The sequence below is a fragment of the Catharus ustulatus genome, chromosome 6 (genome assembly GCF_009819885.2).
Source record: "Catharus ustulatus isolate bCatUst1 chromosome 6, bCatUst1.pri.v2, whole genome shotgun sequence".
Classification (NCBI taxonomy): Eukaryota; Metazoa; Chordata; class Aves; order Passeriformes; family Turdidae; genus Catharus; species Catharus ustulatus.
This window is the reverse complement of record NC_046226.1, coordinates 32,365,635-32,388,451: the sequence shown is the minus strand read 5'-3', so window position 1 is coordinate 32,388,451 and position 22,817 is coordinate 32,365,635. Positions and strand designations below refer to the sequence as shown.

The window sequence follows — 22,817 nt, the reverse complement described above, 5'->3', positions numbered from 1 at the left end:
TAGCGAAAGCTTCTTCAGCTTTCACTGCCTTTTTGAGGCATTTTAATTTATTTTGTTTCTATGTTTCAAAAGCCATAAAGGATTATTCATCCTCTTCCATAATAAATATTGATTTTTCAGGAAAACCAGTTCACTTTTGAAATTACAAGGTTATTCCTTCAATTATGCTGTCAGTAACCTTTATGTAATACCTTGTTTCTAATAAGGCTATAAATATTTAATGACAGAATAATTTTCTGCGGAAAAGCAAATGGAACTTTAGCTAGTTAGCTCATTTAGTGATGATGCACAAAACATCATCGTTAGAATCATTTGTATTATGTGTTTGGTTCTGCATGGCTGGTAGGAATAAAAATTAATTAAAGACTGTGATTCAGTCAGGGGCAAAAGGTAGTGAATATGCAACAGAAAGAAATCCTTTTGTGGCATTTTTCAAACAAAACTGAATTTTCCACTGATTCTTTTAATTTGAATCGAACATTTAAAAAGTAATATAACAGGTGGTGAAATAAATTTGAAAACACAGCAAGTAAAAAAGGAAAAAGTTTTTTTAAAGGAACATTTTTTTCTATATGAAATATTAGAATGTTCTCCTCAGAAGTTCTTTGAATTCTTTAAGGGTCTTCTTGCTGTCTGCTACACACAGGTGTGAGTTTTCCATTGTGCTTCAGAATGGAGAATAGGACACCCAAGCTCATAGTCTGGTGTGCATGCCATGGGACTGCTATTTACCATGAAGCTGCATGAAGAATCCAGTTAAATACTTGTGAGTAATACTTTCCACTCCTGGGATCAGAACAGAACAGGACTTGAAACAAATTTCTGGCATTAGGGAGGCATATTTCTTTTCCTACCAGTTTGTTTGTCCCATCATCCATGGATGTGGTTCAGAATGCTTCAGCTTGGCAGGTGAGAAATGCATAAGCTGTATTAACAGACTGTCCAAAGAAATTTGAGGTCAAAGCTCCTAATGAGCCTGTATTTTTGCTGTGCTAAACATTCTCTCTTAGAAAGAGGAGGAGCTCAGATGAGAGGTGGAGCAGTTACTAAGTTACTGAAAGATAGGCTTATCGTGGAGTCAGTACAGCATCCATCATCATATTTACCAAAAGTGATGAGAATTGAACTATGATTCTATTACCAGGTTTGTGATTAAATGTTTGCTCCATAAAAATAATACCCCTACCTGTAGCTTTGTAATGGGTCCCCTACATTAGGCATGAGCATCTACAGTCAGTAGAGATTTCTAGAGGAACCTTTTCCTAAAATCCTCTCATACTTGGTTTTGAGTTGTAGTGTTGATACTCCCTCTTTTCTTTTGGTTTGTTTTTCTGCTACTTCTATTCACATGGTATTTGCACAGAATTTTTTCACTTATTTTTGCCCTTCGTTATTATGAAGACTACAAGAGTCTTGTTGAAATTGCAGTAGCAAGCTCTATTGAGCTGGTGCTGGCAGAAATAATTGTATACATCACTTGTTCTTTCAAGTGTTTCACTGGTAGCAACCAATTATTTCTATCACCAGGTAGCTGACTAATGGTGGAGAGGTCATTTCTCCTGGAAAGATCTGATCAAACTGCTGTGCTTTCTTTGTAATACATTCAAAAACTTATTTTGTTGTTAAGGTTTGTTGGTTTTTTTTTTCCCCTAAAACGTGTAAGTGTACGCTGAGGAGAGTATTAGAAGGATTTTATAGACTCCAACACAGTTCAGTGCAAATACAAGAGTTCAACATAATGCACTGTTTACAGCTATTTCATTGGGAAAGGAATATGGTTGAATAAAATATCCAAAGGGTCTGGGTAGCTCTTAATGAAAAAAGTAATTTTAAATCCCATTAACTAACAACAAAAATCACCTGCTGCTTTCAACCCACTTCATCAGTATCGCATAGTAAAGAAACACATTTGTAGAATTCTGCCTCTCACTCGAATCTGTTGATTACAAAACATCTGTATGCTCTTGTTCATTACACTATACTTCTTTATGTGTCTTTTTTATATGACAGAATACACTTGTCCTCTGAAGCTCATTAAGCACTTTTCCATTCCCTCATTAGCCTTTCTCAATCTTCTTAAACATTGTTCAAATTTGATAGCTTTTTTTTTAAACTAAATAAACTTCCACTCTCTAAATTTGCTTCCTTGAAAAGTACGATTACAACTAAAAAGATTTAAATTTCTAACTTGATTTAAGCACTGTTTATTGGTTTGGGTTTTTTAATGGTGTTTTATTGTCTATTCTTTCCTTATGTGCTTTTAATATTTGATATATGTAGTTTATGTTTACATACTTTTACGTCTTGTCCTAGTTTGGAGGACAGATGTCTGCTGAGAAAGGCAAGAGCCTCTCTTTGAAATGGAGAATGTAAACCCCCTCCCTCCAAATTATTATAATTTTGAAATCAAGGGATTCTCAGGTAAAGATATGGGAATTAGGAATAGCATTTCTTTACTAGGGAAATTAAAATAGAAATACAGTACTACAAAGAAACAAACTCCAAACCCTGACAAAGTCAGAGTACAACCTGACACCCCGTCAGGCAGGGTGTTGGCAGCAGTCCCATTAAATGGTGGCTGCATCCTCCTGCAGTGACAGATGTGATTCAGTTGGAGCAGTGCTCCTGCAGAAGATGCAGTTTCCCTCCAGAGGTCCAGTGGTGATGTGGAGAAATCCGGTTTTCCGCTGGAGTCCAGTGGAGAAAGGGCTTCCTTAGTGTCCCAAAACCTCTGTTTTTATCTTGGTAAGAAATGTTGGGCTCTTTCCCCTGGCTGGAGCAACTTCCAATGGGATGCAGTAATTTTATCAGTCCCACAGTGGGACTCAATGGCCATTAGCAGAAAATGACTCTCTGGAGGAAGGATGAGTTGTGAAAAGATAAAGAACAATGCCCTGCCTGGTTTCAATGGATGGCCCATTAGCAGAATATCTCCCACGGAGATAAGGATCACTTCCCCCACCCTTGACAGATGATGATAGAATAGATACCTTTTATCACATCCTGTATTGTAACCCAAGATACATCTTAACAATTCCTTTACGTTCTGAGTTAGGAATTTGAATAAACAAGTGTTTCTGCAATAAAAATATGATGTGGTTTATCAACAGAAGCCTGAACCATGAAAATGTGTTTACTGTTGTTAGCATTGCTTACTTGCTTCTGTTAGCTCCTTTATGAACAAGATACAGACTAAAGTTACCAGTGCAGCCAGGTTCCGTTCATACCTATGAGAAAAAACATGCACACCTCTGAGATCTTGCTCTGCTATACAGGGTTCTTTTTGAAGGGGACTTTAGTATTCCTTCTCCAGCCAGTACAAGGGGTACTCAGCAGCAGAGCACAGACCGCATGACTGCAGATACAGATGATGAAAACCTGCCAGCCTACACTGTAGGAACAGACTTTTAGCCTGTGTATGGCCTTGTGCTGCTGTAGCACTTGTTGTCTGAGTGACCATCATCTGCTTCCCAAACTTGCCATAACCATGCAATACTCCAGTAGCAAGGAAGGGCCATTTAGCCAACCAGACTGAAGCAGGGGTAAATAAGAATTTAAACCATAACACTGAGATCTGTGCATGAGCATCCCTTAATTTCTAAATTCTATGATTTTTTTCAGAACCAGTGTGTTAAACAGGTATTGCAGGTTTTGTAGTCTGTACAAGTTCTTAGACTATAGGTTCATAACACCATATATCCTTAAAATCTTTCAGTAGTCATTGAGCAATCTGACTAATTCTTATTATATGATCTCAACCTCTCTCCTCAGAGAGCTGTGGGCAGTAAAATGTGTTGTTTTGACAAAAATTTTTTTGCTCCCACCCTATCCACCCCCTGTGTGTTATTCATGTTGCTATCAATTTTCCTTAAACAGTAGGATCAAGAAACTAAGTCACGTACTTAGTGTGAGACAGTGAAATCTGTGATAAACATAATTTCCGGGAGAAATTGACTCTAAAGACACATGATAGAGTGGTGGGATATATGTGGTTTGGTTTGGTTTTTTGGTTTGGTTTTTTCTATTCCTTGGGCTTATCATCCGACTGAGAATTTACTTTGTTTACTTAAAGCCTGCCTTATGTTTTGAAGCTTTCTTTTCATGATTCTTCCAAGCCCCCTTCCCTTTTTTTAAATTTTTTTTTTTTAAAAGCCATACTACTGAGCTGTGAGGTTTCTGAAGAGCAACAGAAGTCACAGAATCTCTCTTTGGAAATGAGATGGTTGCTATAGCAATGCCTCCAGCTGCTTATTGTCTCAGTTGAGAAAATAATTTTTTAGACTCCTATATTACAAGGTTAAGCTATAATGTTTAAAACTAAATCATATAGCTGATTGATTTAAAATTAAGATCAACACATTGCTTTTTAAATATCTTTGGGCTGATAATCATCTGAAATTCTTGGCTCAAATATTTGTGCAGGTACTTCTCCAATATTTTTTTCTATTTGTTCAAGTACTTGAGATAAAACTGGTGCATTCACATGGAAAATATTTTCAACTTACTGATTTTACTAGATGTGTTTACCTAGATAGGTAGTTTAAAATATGACTCAGAGTTTGAGTCATACTTTGCAATATGCCAAATCTGGATCCGCTCTGAAATGCTAGTTACTTTTAAAGTTTATTTCCTCTGAAGTCCAGACAGTTGATGAAGTGTTGGTTGTTTTGGTGGTCTCTAGTCACCCACACTTTGAGCAGGATTATCACCAACATCAGTTCAGTCATATTGTATCTAGCCAGTGTTAAAAATCTCCAAGTACAGAGGTTCCACAACCCATCTGGGAAACCTTTTCCCCTGATCCACTGCTCCTGGTGAGCAAGCTTTCCCAAGTGTCCAGTTTGAATCTCCAAGTCTCAGGTTGTGGCCATTGGACTGTGTTACTGCTAGACTATGGGATGAATCAGGCTAAAAGCCTGGTGAGATTTGGGTGAATAATGACATGCAGAGGAGCCCTAGTTAGCATAGTCACTGAAAACTGGAAGGCACAGACTTCCCTGCTCCTGAGGTTATCAAAGGAAAATGATTAGACCATTGTCCCTGGTGCGAAACGCAAATAAAAACTTCTAGAGCTCCTGGCACAATGAATTACTGCCTACAGGGGATTTGCTATGGGATGCAGGGGGAAGGGCACTTTGAAATTTTTTAAAGGTTATTGTGGGATACTTTTAATGGGACCCTGGGAGCATGCAGAACTTTCTGTGAAATATTTAGTGAAAGGACAAAAGGTCAGAGAAGGGACCCATGTAGCAAGAAAGAACAAACCTGGTTTGATTTCTTTCTTGACTGGTCTTTGCTGTCTGCTTTTTATCACCTTATCATCCCCTTTTTAAAAAAATTCTCTTATTTTCTGTGTTTTGAAAGGTATCTTACTCTTCTTTATTTTGCTTAGCTTTTTCCCCTTTTTAAAAGATAGGCCCAATGAATCCTCTGGGACCTCCATTACTTTGAAAATGTAACTGTAAATGGTTCAGAGAGGACTTTTGCTAGATCCTAAGGTACACACAGAATTTTATCTGTCTTTGCCACCTAGAAAATATTTAACTACTTCAGTTTTATTGAGATGTTTTTCACTTAATCTGGGCCCCAGTCCTACTCTTCCAATAAAATTAATTTCATTAAGTATCTGGTCACTGCTTATGAAGTCTGCAACAATAAAATCTGCAGCAGTTGCCCTTCTCCCTCATAAAATAATGAGGTTTTGGGTTTAACCTCTTTGTATGTTCAATCCTTTTACTGAATATTTGTTGGGTTTTTATGTCCCTTGAAAGCAGTAGCCTTTTTAATCTTAACCTCTAATTTTATAATGAGTGGTTTTTATGTTATCCCTACATGCTCTTAGAATTTGTCTCTTGACTCCAATTGCTTACACAACTTCATTCTGACTTTCAAATTTTCAAGTAAGTTTTTAGCCAGACTTTTTGCGCTCTTACTATGGTTGCTGTCTTTCTTCATGAGAAATAGTTTGTCATTTCATCTTCACTGCTCAAAGAGACTGTCTCTCTCAGACTCTTAGGAAGAGAGGACAGAACATGGTTGCCTAAGTTTATTGGTCTACCTTTTATTTTTTTAAATATATTGTCCTTGCAGTGCTGCACATACTTTTCCTCAGAATCATGAATTCTACTTTCTTAAGATAGGTGTCACCTAATTGGCATTCCATGCAAGTATTCTCCAAGAGTTTTCACCTGCAGTGTTCGTATCTGGAAATTGTTCCCACCATTAGAATAAAAAAATTAAATTACTGGATGTTTCCTATCATATCGTTTTTCAAAGCAATCTGAGTAACTTAAGTTTTTCATTAACACCAGTCCTAACAGCTAATCAACCAGTAATATTCCAGCATCTTCCATCATGATGGTTTTGATTGTATTTTTCATGTTAGGTCAGTATTTTTGTTGAAGGCAAACCCTCTTCAATTCTATTAAGTTTCTACACCCTTGGAATTTAGTCTTGGGTTCAGCAGAAAGATACGAAGAATATGTCTTTAGTATTTACTTCAGTTCTTAAAATATTTTTGTAAGAAATATCAATAAATTTGCTGAACATTTGAAAAGTCAAATGTTTCTAAGAGTGTAGCATTTGTTCTGTTTTACATTCAGTCAAAAAATATACTTTGGTTTATTCCCCAAATAATAGTTAATCTTACAAATACTGAATGTGTAAAAAGAGATTTAAAATTTCTATTGAAAATAGCTTTATGTGTAATGTGTTTCAGCAGTTAATAATTGCTTTCTGCATTTTCAGACAAAACACACACTTCATATGCCAATGCCAGCTCATAAGTTCAAGAACAAGTGAAAGCTGTTATGAACATTTTTTTTCATATTGATCCTATGCAAAAATACCAAAGTGCATTTAGTCAAGGCTGCAAAGCAATTCAAAACCACTCAAAGCTGCAGAAGTATTTCTATGGCCTGATTTTGTTGTTTGGTGGGGCTTTGTTGATTTGTTTGTTTTCCCAAAGCAATCACTTGTGCTGTGTGCCCATGAAACCTTGCAGGAAAGATACTCAGTGAGACCTTTGCTCCGCTTTTTATCATGTCAGAACTTTATCTCTTGTGTTCCTCAGTATACTGAACAACTTTTTTACATGTAATTTGGCCTTTGTCATGCTTCTGGCAACCATATAAATCCATAAATCACCCATGTCAAGCTTTTTGAAGATCCTGGATATGCAAGTTGCCAGCCTGTGTCAAAGCCTTTCCCACAAGGATGGAGTCTGTCTTGGGCAGAGAGGACATGCAAAGATTTTCATTGTTTTTCAAAGTTTCCATTTACAAAAATAGATGCATTTCTGAGCATGAGTGAATGAATGCTGATGCCCTTCTCTCTTCTAATTAAACACTTCCCACTCCATTTCTGCTCTGCCAGATCAGATGAAAATTTGAAATCAACAAAGAAGCAAACAGCAAGAAAGTAAAGAAAAATGGAAAGACAGGAGAGAAGATAAACAATGATGAAATATACAGGAATCAAAGGCACCAAAGATGCACCCCAATTTATGTCAGGGTGATGAGAGGCCCATCAATAAATACCACTAGGGTCAATGGTGTTTTTCAGAGTGTATCTATATGGACAGAGTGGAAAGGAACCTTCCCTTCCCTTTTCTTAGCATACTAGTTCAGCAAGAAGTATATGTTCAAAGCAATTTTATATTTCATACAGTATTTTCCTGCCTTAGACAAGGCTTGTAATACTTGGTACCAGGCATAAATTAGATATTGTCAAACACACAAATACCAGAAATTCCCTGAGCTTCATAATGCTAAAACCAGAGAATATGTATCCTTAAACTTTTCCCTGTAGCTCTACTATTGATCAGTGTCATAGAGAAGATGCTCTTCTGACTTCCTGTGGACATCCTCTTGTGTAATAAATTGTTTGTACTTTAAGAAGAAAGAGAAAGATCACTGAGTTTTAAATGCTACAAGCAAATATTTCCTAAAACATTTGCTGTGGGTATTGATTTAATTGTACATGAAATACAAATCCTCACTGAAGATGAATTATTGAAGAACAGAAAGCATGACTTGATATGGATCCTGAAGTAGAGCTTGCACAGGACTTAAATGTTCGATTAATTTTATTTTTGATTTGTTTCCAGGATGGAGTCTGATCAATCAGGTTGTAGGGTGGATCAAGGACCTCAAAAACTTAAGTGTTGTCTAATCTTTGAAAGGGTAAATGTAGATCAGACATCATCCAAAGGCTGTGCAGACAGGCAGTAGAACTTTCAGTTATAGATCTACATAGCCATTATTAATTTATTTAGTTCATGACAGTTTTGGTCTGAGTTAATGTTAATGAAATCTTGTTAATCCACATAAACTAAAATAGAAACCTGATGACTAGGGGGTTCTGCTTTTGTTTGCTGTATTTATAGAGCTCTCAGACACTGTTTCTGATTAATCCACATTAAAACACAAAGTAACAACACGGTTTATAGTTGGATTGTTCCTAATACTTAAAAATCAAGTAATCTCTGTGCAATTTAAATGTGACTACATTTCAGTAGAGCTCTGAGTTAATCTATGCAAAATGGCACGGTAAGTAGATTTTAGCATCTGCCTGCGTCTATTTAAGCAACATAAATAATTTACTGGACTAAAATTTCTTCATGGTTCTCCATGACTACTGGTTAATAAAGGAAATTTAATTTAATTACTATGTCATTTTAATAATTAGAAGAATTTTGTACTTTATGATTCATACATACTTAATTGCAAGTATAATATGTCAGAGCAAAGTCCAGCAGATTAGGCACAGTGTGAAATAAGGAATTGCAAAATGCAATTTTGCTGCATTTGAGATAGCACATTGGATCTGATTTATTCACCTGGACTTAAGTGGCAGGCAAAGTACAACTGTAGAGAGTGAGTTCATTTGTGTTCTTTGCCAGTCTTCACTTGAAAGAGGTAAGGTGCCTGCCCAGTGCTGTGTTCCTTGGATGCTTTCTTAATAATTTTTAATACCTATTTCTATTCTGGAATTAAATTGATCTTTGAATCAATTTTCAATGCTTATGCATAAATATAAGTGGAAAAAAAAAAGTTTACTCCTTAAAAAATACTAAAAGAAAAACAAAACAGTTCAAAACATAACTCTAGATCTGAGTTCAAATTCCATGAAAATTAAGATTTGGGCTTGTGGACTAGGGTTTAATTTAAAGACATTTATAATTTAATAGTTCATTATAGCAACAATAATCAAAGATTTTAGGGAAAATTATACGACAGTAGAAAATATAAGTACAGCAGAATTTAAACGCTTAAAGGGAAGCACTGTGCCAAATTTAATGGAAGGTAATTTTCCAGTTTATTTTGATCCCATTGTCAGATGACCAACTTTGCACAAAGGGCAAATTATATTTTAATAGTAAATCATAGTTATTTACTGAATAGTTTTAGGTAGAATAGAAAATTCTGGTTTGCTGGCTTTATGTATGGTAGGTAGAAAAATTAACTCTTAAACCTTATTACAATTATTTATCTTGGACATTTTTTTAAAAATGTGCTGAATTTTTTCATGCTGGAAAACTGGTTGCTGAATCTGCTGCTAAGTCATTGGATTTATAAGAAATGTGGCTTTGTTGCAACATAAGCCACTGTGGAGAAGGGTACTGGCCTCTGCAGACTTTGTGCTGACGCTGGCAGGAAATAAGCCCTGACCAAAGAGCTTTTTTGCTAGATCTGTTTTCTGCCTTCAGCAAAGCCACTGTGGGGAGCTCAGTCCTAAAACAAAAAAAAAAAAAAAAAAAAAAAAAAAAAAAAAAAAAAAAGCATTAGAGTTTGTTTAGAGTCTAAGTAAATGTATCCTTTGAGAATATAGGAAACATTTGTTTACCTGATTAATTCTGAACTGTTGGCAGAGAATCTGGGATTTGCCTGAGTGAGGACCACAGAATTTTATCCAGCAATAGCCTAAGCCTTCTGAATGAAGTACTAATAGACATGTACCACAAAAGGTGGATAAAAGGAGGCTCAAAGCTGTTTCAATTCAGTATATTGAACCCTTGTGGGTTTTGAATAAGCTAAAAAAAAGTTCTTTTGCTTTGTTTACTGAAACTTTTTTTCTTTTAAATCTGATTGAAACCTGTGACCTGTTATGACCTGTTATTTCAATCTGTAGATAGAAATTCCCAAAACAGCACAGTTTGGGTTAAGTGAGTTCTCCAGTGCATGGAAACCTTTCCAGCACTAAGAAAGCCATGTCTCTGAGTACTGTTTGAGCTACAGTCAGCAGAACTAATGTTACTTTTTCTGTCCCTTCGACCACTGGTGTCTCTATTTCACTGCAGTTTGGATTCAAGGAATAAGAAAAATTCAACTCTGATAATTAAGAGTTGTGCTTTTTCTTTTGTCATCACATTAGTCTTGATGGCTTTTTGTCACACTCAAAATTACCTTATGTCTCATTGCCCAGCACGGAACAAGGTGACAGGTGAGATGTTCCAAGTGCTCTCAGCACAGCGCTCTGTGTCACAGAAATGAGTGACTCGTCGGAAATAAGGTCTGAGATAGCAGGAAAGGAGAGGTCCTTCAAAGATGGAAGAAGCCAGCTTTGATACAGGCTTACTGTATTGAAGCTTAGTATTTCTAAACCTTTCTCCTTCAGGACTTTTGTACTAGAACTCATAAATATTGCCATTTTCAGTTCCAGTCTGTGTTACAGTTCTGTATTGCTGCAGGAGGACTGAGGCAGAAGGAAGATGCTATTGAGGAGCTCAGCAGGATTCATACTGCTCTTGCTCTCTCAATGCTCTGTGACCCTGGGCACCAAAGAGACAGTGGTCCTGGCTAATGCTCACCTTCTTCCCCAAGGAGACTATGAGAGACTGGGAAATGCCAATGAAAAAGGTACTCATGAAGGCAGTGAGTGATTTGGAAGCGTTCTGTGTTTTACTTTATTGCTTTGCTGTAATATTTTTAATCAATGTATTTGAAAGCTAGCCCTGGAAGAATAATTTGATATATGAACATGTCCTGTCACAAAGTCCTGTCTGTAGAAGTTGTTCTATAATGTTCACTGAGAAGGGCAACTGGGAGGGGTCGCTGTGTATATTGATGTCTTGGACATCACCATATAAATTATTTAAATAATCCTTCTATAAAATCATGGCATCGCGTTTGGAGTCAACTAGGCTATGTCTACCAGGCAAATGTAATCTTTACTGAATTTTTCTCACAGAGATAATAAAATTTTCAAGTTTTTATTAAATAAAAATTACAAATATTCCACAGTTTAATGACATAAGGACATGCCTTTCAACTCTATGGAGAAGGGAGTGATTTCAATTCATAAACATATGTCTGAGTAACAGAACAATGAATACCATTCTTCTGTACTAAAGGAATTCTGTCTCTATAAGTTCATACATATGTAAATGTATATTTAAATAAATTATGTTCTGGCTCTTAAGAAACTTCAGAATCAATGGTAAAATTCAGAACATTGTACTGAAGTCTGAGATGCTTGATACTATACTATAGCAAGAAGTTACCTTATAAGCACGTTGCATTTTAAAAACCCAGTAAATACTTTAGCCCAATAGAGAATGTCAACCCAAGCCTTACATGCCATTTATTATTACACTCTTAGTCTACTGGATAAGCAATTAAATGGAAAAGTACTTTCACCTATTTTCCTGACATTGGTGTTCAGCACTGAACAAAACTGTAGTTCTACCTGCAAATCCATAAAAATTTAGCCAGATGTTTGAGTGAAAAGAATTCATCATAAGAAAATCCTCAGATGCTTATAACATTTATATTAACAATAAAAATGCTTTAATATCTCTCTTCTATCAATAAACACATTTCAGAATTTAATACAACAATGTTGGAGGTGCCTGAAGTATAAATTGGTTCAGAGAAATGAATTTGTTCATTGAGGATAAGACTAGGTCTAGTTATTAAACTCAAATGTCCTACACATAGCACAGGGAACTGCAAACTTGCTGAATACTTAAACTGGAAGAACACTGGTGGAAAAGGAAGGATCTGTACATAGCTTTTGGCTTTTCAACCATACTTCTGTCATAAAAGCAAAATCAATCTTCTGTTGTATGAGAGAGTAACAAATCATATTTTGAATTTCTGAGTATTTCCTGTATGTTCCTGCCAGAAATCTTCCCCCTTCAGCTGAATAAATGCCCATCACCTGCAATGAAGTCAGTCAGCTTCCAGTCTGAAGAGAGTCATTCAGTCACTCTAAAGGACAGAGTTCAATTTCTGAAATTTATTACTTGAACAGAATTTATTCTAAATTGCTGGGTTTTGTTTGTTGTTTTGTTTTTGTTTTGTTTTTTTCTCTCAGACTATCCAAGGGATTGTTTTGATATTTTACAACGCTCCAAAGGAAATTCCAGAGATGGCCTTTACATCATCCAACCAAAAGAGGAACCAATTGTTGTCTTTTGTAACATGCAGGATGGTGGCTGGACAGTAATCCAGCACATTACAGTCAACAGTACTGTCGACTTTGACAGGACCTGGCAGGACTACAAATATGGATTTGGCTCTGTTCATGAGAACCACTGGTTAGGAAATGAATACATGCATCAGCTAACTGGCAGCTCAGTGCAATATATACTTGGAATTAAACTTGTAAATCTAAATGCTGAAGTCAAATGGGGACAGTATGAGCCATTCCTGATCGAGGGGGAAGAGTCCCAGTACCGAATCAGGGTTGGTCTGTACAAAGGCAACGCCACTGATGCGCTGACCCTGGACACAGAAGCCTATCTCCATGACAACCAGAAGTTCACCACCAAGGACCGAGACAACGACAATTACTTTATGAATTGTGCCAAACTGGAACTGAACGGGATTCCTGGGGGAGGCTGGTGGTATGATGCGTGTGCTGGAGCAAATCTAAACCGCAGGAATGTGATATACTGGCAAAAAGACTGCAACAAGCAACGCCCCTGCAAGTTTGCATGGATGATGATCAAACCCATTGAGCACCACCAGCCATACCCTGCCAAGGCCTGCCCCTGTCAGAAGGTTGAACTGTAGACAAGCGATGCCTATTCGACAGGAACATGGATTTTTTCTCAAGTGACTGAAGTGAACTCACTGACTGAGTAATAACCCTAAGTAACCATGACTGAAAATTTAAACTGGCCTCTGCAAGGGCTTTATGATGACAAAATATCCAGGACTGGAACACGTCACAGAAATTTACCAACCACACAAGTGAGAAACTGTCAGAAATGGAGGCCATTACCACAAGATTTAAGTAACCAGAAGATTTAAATAATTCATTTTATACTATTTTAGCAATAAGACAAGGCCAGTATGAAATCCAGGATATGATGTCTTGTACAATATATACATGAATAAAAATGCATTTCAGAAGGTTTTGCTCTGGTGTCAATGTTCATGATTGACTGCACATCTATAATTGCACATCTAAAATCTTCATATATCATGCAGAGAGGATATTTCCAGTTATATACCTACATTTACAAAACGCATACCACAGGGCTCCAACAGGCCTTTTCTTTTTAACTTTAGTGAATGGTATTTTAATATTAAAAATTGGAATTAACCTCATCTCCCATGGCTTCTTCCCACCTTCAATGACTCTTCTTTTATCTCTAATTTTTAATGATCCCATATACAGTGAAATATTCAGCACAGACTTTTCTGCCTTCATTTTAGAGCAGTCAACACTAATGAGATTGTCAGCTTTCCCACCTAAAGCCACTGATCCAAAGCTTACAAGCCCTCTGAATTTTTCCCCCAAGAAACTCAGTGAATACATTTTTTAAAAGATCAAATTGATATTGCAATCGTTTGTTTATTTATTCCTCCATTTTCCCCCTGAAGATTATTCCACTTTATTTACCATTATTTGACTGTTACTTCTCCCTGTTCCATGCTGCGCTTCATCTTTTTCTTTTTTTAATACCACTGTCAGAAAAGAAGAGAATGTTGTCTTTCTTTCACATTTAATAGTTTCAATTGGCATCAATTAAACAGTGCCTTTTTGCTAATTATAAAATAAAATAAAATTTAATTATAAATTATTTTGTTGTAAAACAATAAACAAAAGGCTTTCAATTTTTATAACCCTGAAGATCTTGTTTTCTTTTACCACTGTTTCAGTTGCTTCACACAGTTCTATATCATTGGAATAGCTGAATGACAACTGAAGAGTTTTTATTGTTGCATTTACAAAAATGTCAGAAAAATACTTAGATCATCATGTATGTTTTTTAGATATTTCAGTTAAAGAAACTCCACCAACAGATACTGTCAAATTCCTGCTTTTTAATTTAAAATAATATTTATAGTTTTCATGAAAATTGCTTCAGAAAATAAATTCTATTGTGTTTTGAAAGAACCAAAATTGTCACAATTGCTAAAGATGAGAAACTATTTTGGAAGCAGAAAAGACAAGAAAACAATTTTTATTTTGCTTGATGCATTGCAGCATTTTTAGAAAGAGATACAGCTACATGATGTGGGTGAAGCCAACATAGCACACATGCCAGTTTTGCAGCATCTGATTTTTTCCCCCTGAATTTGTGATCAAAGACAGAAGGGTGATAGGGGAAGAAATGGTTAGATTGAGTTTATATCATCGAGTCAATTTAATGTGGGTTCTGCATAATCAGATAATCATCTGATAATCCTGCATAATTCCTCCCAAGTTGTGATGAGGATACAAGAAAATCACCTGAGTGCTGCCAGTCTCATACAGCTTTTGTTAGAATTCCTGGCCATATAGCCAGATGCTCACATACCTTTCAAAAATGTGTTCTTAGCAACCTTGACACGGAACTTGGAAGAGAGAGTCCACAGGCTGCATTTGATCAAAAGAGGCAGGTAACCCTCTCTGCAGCACACCCTTAGTTTGTTTTAGAAGGTTTTGTAGGTAAGGACTCTGCAAATCACCTGTATGAATAACTTGGGCGCCAGCAGACCAAATCCAGCTGCCCAGTTCTGGAGGGACTCTAGGATTAACTGGAGCCTTACAAACCTATGCACTGAATTCCAATACAAAAAATTAGATTTAAAATGTAATAAAAACTCAAGAAGTGTACCAGCAAATACCTGAGGCATTTAATCGAACTCAGGGACTGAGCTACATTCCACACTTCTAAACTAAGTATGGATGGAAATGACTATTGGGGCTGGGCTAGGGATTAAGTACTGGATGAAAATAAGTAAGAATATTCTAGAACACCCACCAGTATGGAAGCTTTAGAAGTAGATTAACTTTACTTCATAATTCCTTAGCAAAAGACTATTTTAACTGAACAGATTGTTTTCTTTCCATTGCTGAGCCTTGATCATCAGAGACCCAGAACAACGTTGAAGGCATCTGGCTTTCATCACTGAATCAGTGAAATCACAGGCCGAAACGTGGGGTTTCTGTTCTACCCACTCCTAAGTTCTTTTGGCAATCACATTTCCCCTACGCTCTCAGCCTTTCCTGATTTTACTGCCTCCTCCAGTATAGGAAAGAAGGAGGGTCTTCCCAGGAGTAGCTGCGGAAACAAATTTATTTGGTCAAATAAATACCCTTCCAAAATGAGTAAGTGACAAGGTTCCAGCTCTAAGCACCTGTGAATGGGAGGCATGTTCCACTTTAACCAGGCAATCTCCTAACAATAGCACTGAAATAGTTTTCTTTATCTCTGCTGCTGCATTTGACCTTATACTGTCAACTGCATGAAATGTAAGCACACTCTCACATACAATACCACATTAATCAACTCAGAATTTATTTACTATTTGTCTTTTAAAATAATCAAATTTTCATATGAGAAGGTGCTTGCTTTTGCTTCTGATTTCCCAAACTTGCAGGTAACCTTATTTTTTGTGTGTTAACCATAGATTTAAAAGTATGACAAAGTGGTTTAAGGGGCCAGCTGACTAATGTTGTTAATCTATTGATGCAATACACTGCATCAAAAAATTAACAACTTTAGCTGCATGGCCTCATTTTCTCCTACTAGAATTAATAAATATTTCTTCAGGCACGCAAATGTCTTCGGTGTTTCAAAAGGCATCAGGCCACAGAGTGGGGGCTGCAGAGCTGAATCCAGCCTGGTTCCACATATGGAACCCTCCACTGTACCCTCTCTCCACTCTTCCTCCTACAGCTACCTGATGAACTGCACACTTAAAGGAGGCCTTATGGGCAGCAGAAACTAAAAACAACTATCTGACCTCCACTGCATCTAGGTGGCTGCTGCATGTAAGGATTAAAATGTACTTCAGCTTCTCTCTTGGCATCGTAATCCAGGAATTCAGTAAAACCCCTCCAGTGTAAGAGGTCAGCAGAAACAGAAGACATCAGCAATCAGGGTCTGGAGAAGGACCTGTTGAGAGGAAAACTTGTAAAGGATTTGAAATGTTTGGTTTATTTGAGGAGAACTGACTTTGGTATATCAGCAGATACATGAAGAAACTAGTGACATTTAGCGACCAATGGCAAAAATGCTGAGTAAAAAGCAGTGCTTTTAGTGAGCGTAACAAAGACTGAAGTTCCTTAATAATGAAAAAATACATTTACCAAGATGGAAAAAACAATTTTAACACCATTTCTTTCTGAAACCACTAATAGTCACAGCTTATCTCCTGTTTTACAACATGATGTTACCAATTTTTAATTGTATTACCTACTTATGGGGTAACTATTAAAAAAATTATAAACAAGAATCTTATTAAATCTAAAGGTTTTATGAGACTCAACTGTCAAATGTACATGGAAGAACATTTCTTTGAGAGTTCAAAAGGCAGCAATAGAGATTTGGGGGAGACCACACAAGAAACAGAGTGGCCTCTTACTGACTCACTAAGGGTAAAGCCAAGTAGTGAAGTGAAAAGACACAGCATCGTTTTCCTAGAGTTGAGGTTTAGCCTGTGTTTCAAAACAGAGAAGCCACTAACTACCCAGCAGCTGCAGGAACATTACAGGAGCTGTCCTTTGCAAAGCTCTTCACTCTAAGTAGTCACAGAAGTGCACTACTGTATCCAGGTGTTCTACATCTGTTAAAAAATTCTGGGAACTCTTCCAAGTATTTCTCCACAAACATAAATTATATTTGCAAAAAATGAATGTAAGTTGATAAATTATAGGGATCTGAAATATGTAGGGATGCCGGCATATATCAAAAGGGAGAGACAAAAATCATACCCCAAGTTTGTGGGCAAATTCAATACTTGAAAATATAAAAGGTGCTGGGTCTCTGAAAAGCTTAGTTAGGGATGTGTATTTATGCATCTATATTGATGATACATATGTATCTATATATATGTATGTGTATGAAATTACCTACAACCAAAATGGAGTTTTACAAAAAACATTTCATTAGTCTATGGCAATAATCAATTACAGGATCAGTAAAAATGTCATTAAAAGGACAGATAACAAGATAACAAGATTGTCCTACACTGCAAAAATCCCACAACACTTTTTAAAGGTACAAAATACAATCAACTGATACTCTGATAAGGACCACATTTGTCTTTTTGTGGTTTTGATTTTTTTTTTTAAGAATAAGCATTCTACATAACAATAAAGTAACACACATCTCTTTATATAATTCTTGATATTTACAATGTACTCATGTGTGGCCATGTAATCTCTCACATGGTTAGGTGCTAGCAGCATTATTTGAGCACATATTTTACAATTACATTGAACCAACATTGTTGCATCCATCACTGTGTATCTAATACATTTACTGAGCAGAGAGTCCATAAACATTTACAGAACATTCTTGATCAACAGAAGTTAAAAACAACAAAAAATACCTCATTTAATTTCAGTAAGAGCCAATGCTTCATTTCAAGAATAACATTGCAGCTAGCAGGAACTGTTACTACCTCATAGATTTTGCCTTAAACTACAGCTTTTAGGAGAGTCACATTCATTTGCTAAAAATCAAACACAGTTTACTGAATGACTGGTCTGATTTAATATGAAATAAACCCACTCTAATAACCAATTTGAACATACTTACTGTACACAGGAAAAGCTCTGGATAGTGACAGAACAAAGCTGACAAAAAGTTTTATAAAGACCCCTGCTTTCCTTTCATAAGGAATCATATGCTAATGCACAAAAATAATAGGCCCAGTAGGTGCATTACAAAATCAGTCACGTGAAGTTAGAGAACAATTTTTTACATTAGTACACTGCTAATCTTTCACTGACAAAATATCTCCCTGTGGACACTGGGGCTAAAAACTGCTAATTACTTGTACTGTGATTGTTGACATGGAGGATTTATCTATCTGTAGGAAAACATTCTGATGCTATGATAATTTAATATGTTATACAAACAATTTCACTGAGAGCAATGGTACATTCATGATGACTTATACCATCCCTGAAATGTGCAACTGGGTAATGTCACCACTGCAATGTCCCACTAAAGTATAGTAGATACAGTATGAAGATTGTCTCAAACTAATATTCCAAAGTATTTCACTCAGAATTTGATAGAAAGCCTAGAAGTGAATTTGAACTTTGTGTACATGAAGATCTTTCTCATTTCTTTATAAAAGTTTTTCTTTAGGACTTCCACACCTCATGACTTCTGTTGCCATTAACTTTGCTTTCTCAGGATGTTTATTGTTTGTTCCCACCACCAGGAGCCAGGTCACCAGCTCCATTCCAAAGGCCTCCTGCTGAAGGCAGCCCCTTGCTTGCCCTCTTGCTCGTCAGTGCTGCAGGGCTCCTGCCAATCTAACACAGACATCGGGCAGGCACAGCCAGTTCAGCTCTGGCACCAAAAGCCCTCTCAAATCTCCACTAGTGGTGAGTCTCAGCTCGTAACTAGGCCAGTACAACCCAGTCCCAGAAGCCACAGCCACCACAGGAGTTGACTCCAGCCACTGTAGCAGATGGGGTTTTGCTGGACCAAAAGCGAGTGCCTGAAGATAACTCACATTTCCAAGCACCTGATGTTGACTAGTACTTGTAAAGCTATTTAAAGACAAAGAATATAAAATGTTTTAAATAGTTTTACAGAAACATTAAAAGGGTGCTTAAAAAATCTTTCCTCTTTAAAGGATGCCAATTCTCTCATTGTTTACATATAGGTAAATGTTATAGAAACTTTTGGAGCAAGGTGTAGCACAACAAAGGAGATTGCAAAAAATGTGTTGTAGATAGACTACATCCATTATGCTTTACAGCCAGTTCTGATTTGTACCATTTGTCACTGTTGAATAAAATTTTAAAATTTCCTTCATAGGTATTGGGAACTGGAGAAATTCAGAGGTGTCTTCTAACCTTCACAATTTTTACAAATGACAGCGACATGCATGATTGAATGGATATTGGGACTGGCTTCATCATGTACAAAACACATTATCTATTTCCTCCACTGTAAGTCCTTCCACCTCGAGCCCTTCCTAAGTCTCCACAAGAGTCAGCCTTAAAGTGGAAATTTCCTCAGTATTACATTCTCCTATAATGTGTGTGTTCATTTGGAGCATTATGATTCTCCCTAGCTGTTTGGTACTGGGGATGACAGCATTAACCCTTTAGACAGTCCTTGTTTCATCTCAACAGCTGATGGTAAAGCCTCAAAACAGAAGTAGCACAGGCTGCATTGCTTGATGCATCGAAAAACTAAATAAACAATACACTAGCAAAGAACTATTGGAAGAAACAGTTCTGCTCTACAGGAAGACAGACTGAATGACCTAACCTGATGACTGGGTGATCATCTCAGTCAAATTTCCAGTAGTTTATAGTTTATTCCACCTATTCTCAGGCTGAAAGAAAGGACATAAGACACCAAACACAATAATTGTAATGCAATTCTACTGCATAGTAAAAAACAACCTGTGTTGTTTATAGCAGCCACTGACTTTTTATCCCAAGCACACTACTTTCATGCAAAATTTTACTTTTCAGCAGATTTTTGTAACCACTGGACACAACAGCAATGGCTTTGAAAAGACAGAATTTGCTAGGTTACATCAATATCTATATTTCCTCTTATTTCTTATACAAGAACAATTATGGCAGTCTGGTATTGCCCTGCCAGTATAGCTTCTCTTCCACTTTTTTCTTTTTCCACTGGCAGAAAAGCAGCATCTTAAAAGTCTTCCTGAAAGTTTTATTACAGAGGGCATAACACATGGGGTTAACAGTGCTGTTCACATAGCATAGCCAATATCCAAGGTGCCACAGTGTCAGGGGAATGCAGTCAGAGCAAAATGTGGAGATCAAAACCATGATATTGTAGGGAGTCCATGTGATGATAAAAGCCAAAAGGATGGCACTTAAAGTCTGTGCTGCTTTGCGTTCCTTTATAAGAACCATCCGTTTCCTTTTGGTGATTTGGCTATTTATATTTGGATCCATGCTTTTGATGGAAGGGTCCTTTGACAGAGTAGCAGAACAAGGAGTTATTTTTACTTTTCGGCAACCGTTGTTGGCTTCCTGGGTGCCATCAGCCTTAACCACCAAACGAAATTTATAGGCCACACATTTTTTACTTTTTTGTACATGTTCTTTGGTAGGTGACAAAAAGTATTTCTGGTTCTCAAAATCACTTTCTTCAGGTTGGTCTTTGACAACAACATCGGTAGTTTCATTATACTCTTCTGCCTTACTTTTAGATGGGCTTTTGTAAGTTACTTGGAAAACGGAGTCAGTGGCAAGTTTATCCTCGTCTTCTGACGAGGCGTAGCTGCTGCAGGTGGTTAACTGGTCAGCCTTAGCCCAGTCCATGCAAGTACTCGCTGCCTGGGATGCTTTCACTGTAGCTGACGTACTACGACTAGATGAAGACCAAGAAGCCTGACACCTCTCTCTTTTGACTAAGTTTTGTTGCTTGCAACTGAAGCAAGACTTCAGGAGAGTTTTCTGAGGCTTTATTGTCTCAAACTCTGCCACAGACTCTGAGCCCTGCAGTTCAGCGAGGTCCTTGGTGCGTTTCTCCGTCTCTTTATAAATGCGGCAGTACAGAATGGTCATCACAGACACTGGGATGTAAAAAGCGGCAATTGCAGTACCAAAGGTAACAATGGGTTCATACAGAAACTGTATCTGGCACTCTTCAGGTGGTACTGTTCGTTCACCCACAAAATACTGCCAGCACAATATTACGGGTGCCCACAACATGAAGGAAATCAGCCAAGCCATACCAATCATGATGCCAGCTCTTTTGGGTGTGCGTTTGGCCCTGTAGGTTAAAGGCCTTGTGATGGAAAAATATCTGTCAAAACTGATGACTAGGAGGTTCATCACTGAGGCATTGCTAGCTACATAGTCCAGTGCTAGCCACAGGTCACAGGCAAGGCTTCCAAGAGTCCAATGGCCTATGAGTATATAGGATGTATAAAGGTTCATAGAAAATATCCCAATGATGAGATCTGCACAGGCAAGGCTGAGCAAGTAATAATTGTTGACAGTTTTGAGCTGACTGTTAACCTTAAAGGATATCATTACAAGAATATTTCCCACTATAGTTATTAAGCTTACAATTGCAGTTACAGTGGCAATAGTAATGACTTCCCAGAGGCTATGCCCTTCTAACTGCTTATGGTTGATGGATGAACTGTTTACACCAGTGGAATTGCTGAATAAATTGTCTTCCATTCTTGTCCTTGGTGTATTGTCATCAGGACCTCACCACTGTTGCATACTGCTTTCTGTACTTAGAAGCATCCTTTTGGAGATAGCTATAAAGATAAAAGGAAAAAAAAAATGGAAAATTTAAGTAGCTCATTAAATAGCACAGATTTCCATTATTCACCATGAAAACACTATCATGCTCTTTGTGTTCTCTTTTTGCATTTTGATTGTTTTTTTACAATTGTGAACATAACTAAAACACTCAAATGTACATCCTAGGACAATGTGCTCTGGCATTTTATGACATTTCAAAATGCAATCTAACTATCATTTCATAAGACAGTCAACCACCCCAGCTCTTATATTTTGAATACCTTAAGAACCCTCTGCATATTATCAAATACAGACATTTAAAGCTTTGCAGTGCAAAGACAGTGAGTCACTGTATTGTTTCCTACAGTATTTAAAATGCATGCCAAGGTTTCAGAAATTATCTTTGAAAAATCTGTAAAAGTCACCAACAAGAGAAATGTGAATACTGGGGATATACAGGAGTTAGGAACTACACTGGCATGGTGACAGCAAGAAACAAATAGGTGTTAGACATGCTTGAGGCAATGGAGAGCAATCTTTGAGCAAATGAAACAGGCAAGGCCAAGAAGATGTTTGTGAGAAAAACTCTACCAAGAAATCTTAGGACAGAGGAGACTGATGGGGTTAAGCATGGAAGTACAGTCTGGGTAGTCCGGATGAATGAATGGTAGGATTGAGAACACAGAAGATAAAACTGAAGAGGAAGAAGTAGAGGATAACCACAGTGGTAAAAAATTGCAAATTTAGTAACCGGTTTCTAATACCAATTTAATGCTTGCATAAGGTGAAAACAGGACAACTCTATTAACGCATCCACACCACTGACATCCATTGCTTTCTACATTCCTCATCACTGTTTCTTGTTCCACTGCACCTGTATTAGGCAAAGTTTCTTTCAAAGATACCTGCTGGTTTTGAGTAATTCCATCACATCAGGTTATGCTGATCACTTATTTGATGCTTAGTCTCACTAAACTGTGTAATTTTGAAATAGTCAAACAGTACTCAGTTTTTAAAGTCAGACATGAAAGATAAATTACTAACAGACTTTTCTACTGGCTTTTAGCCTATGTAAAACTGGTATGATCTCTTTTTTCAAAGCAGACATAGATTCAGCTAAAATCACATGAATCACCTATTCAAGTCCATTTCTTAGTCTCTAA

At 37.0% G+C, this 22,817-nt stretch overlaps 2 protein-coding genes across 3 annotated transcripts in view; one reads left to right on the top strand and one right to left on the bottom strand.

Moving 5' to 3' along the window:
* The first annotated feature begins 518 nt into the window (after positions 1-518).
* Positions 519-13,991, top strand: LOC116998258 (fibrinogen-like protein 1-like protein). Its single transcript, XM_033063767.1, has 3 exons — positions 519-766; positions 10,691-10,859; positions 12,319-13,991. Exons 2-3 carry the CDS (start codon positions 10,712-10,714, stop codon positions 13,017-13,019), a joined length of 849 nt encoding a protein of 282 aa, XP_032919658.1. The 5' UTR covers positions 519-766; positions 10,691-10,711; the 3' UTR covers positions 13,020-13,991.
* A 331-nt stretch (positions 13,992-14,322) lies between these two features.
* Positions 14,323-22,817, bottom strand: part of CHRM5 (cholinergic receptor muscarinic 5) — a 49,179-nt gene continuing 40,684 nt past the window's right edge. For both annotated transcript variants that reach the window (XM_033062301.1, XM_033062302.1), the window contains one exon: positions 14,323-21,668. In XM_033062301.1, the coding sequence (XP_032918192.1) occupies positions 19,999-21,585 (1,587 nt within the window). In that variant the 5' untranslated portion in view covers positions 21,586-21,668 and the 3' untranslated portion in view covers positions 14,323-19,998. The remainder of the gene's footprint in view (positions 21,669-22,817) is intronic.

Bases quoted from the DNA above. Each gene is read 5' to 3' on its own strand.
- LOC116998258 (XM_033063767.1), top strand. From the start codon at position 10,712: ATGCTATTGAGGAGCTCAGCAGGATTCATACTGCTCTTGCTCTCTCAA. The intron at 10,860-12,318 runs GTACTCATGAAG...TTTTTCTCTCAG, and splicing joins GGGAAATGCCAATGAAAAAG to ACTATCCAAGGGATTGTTTT.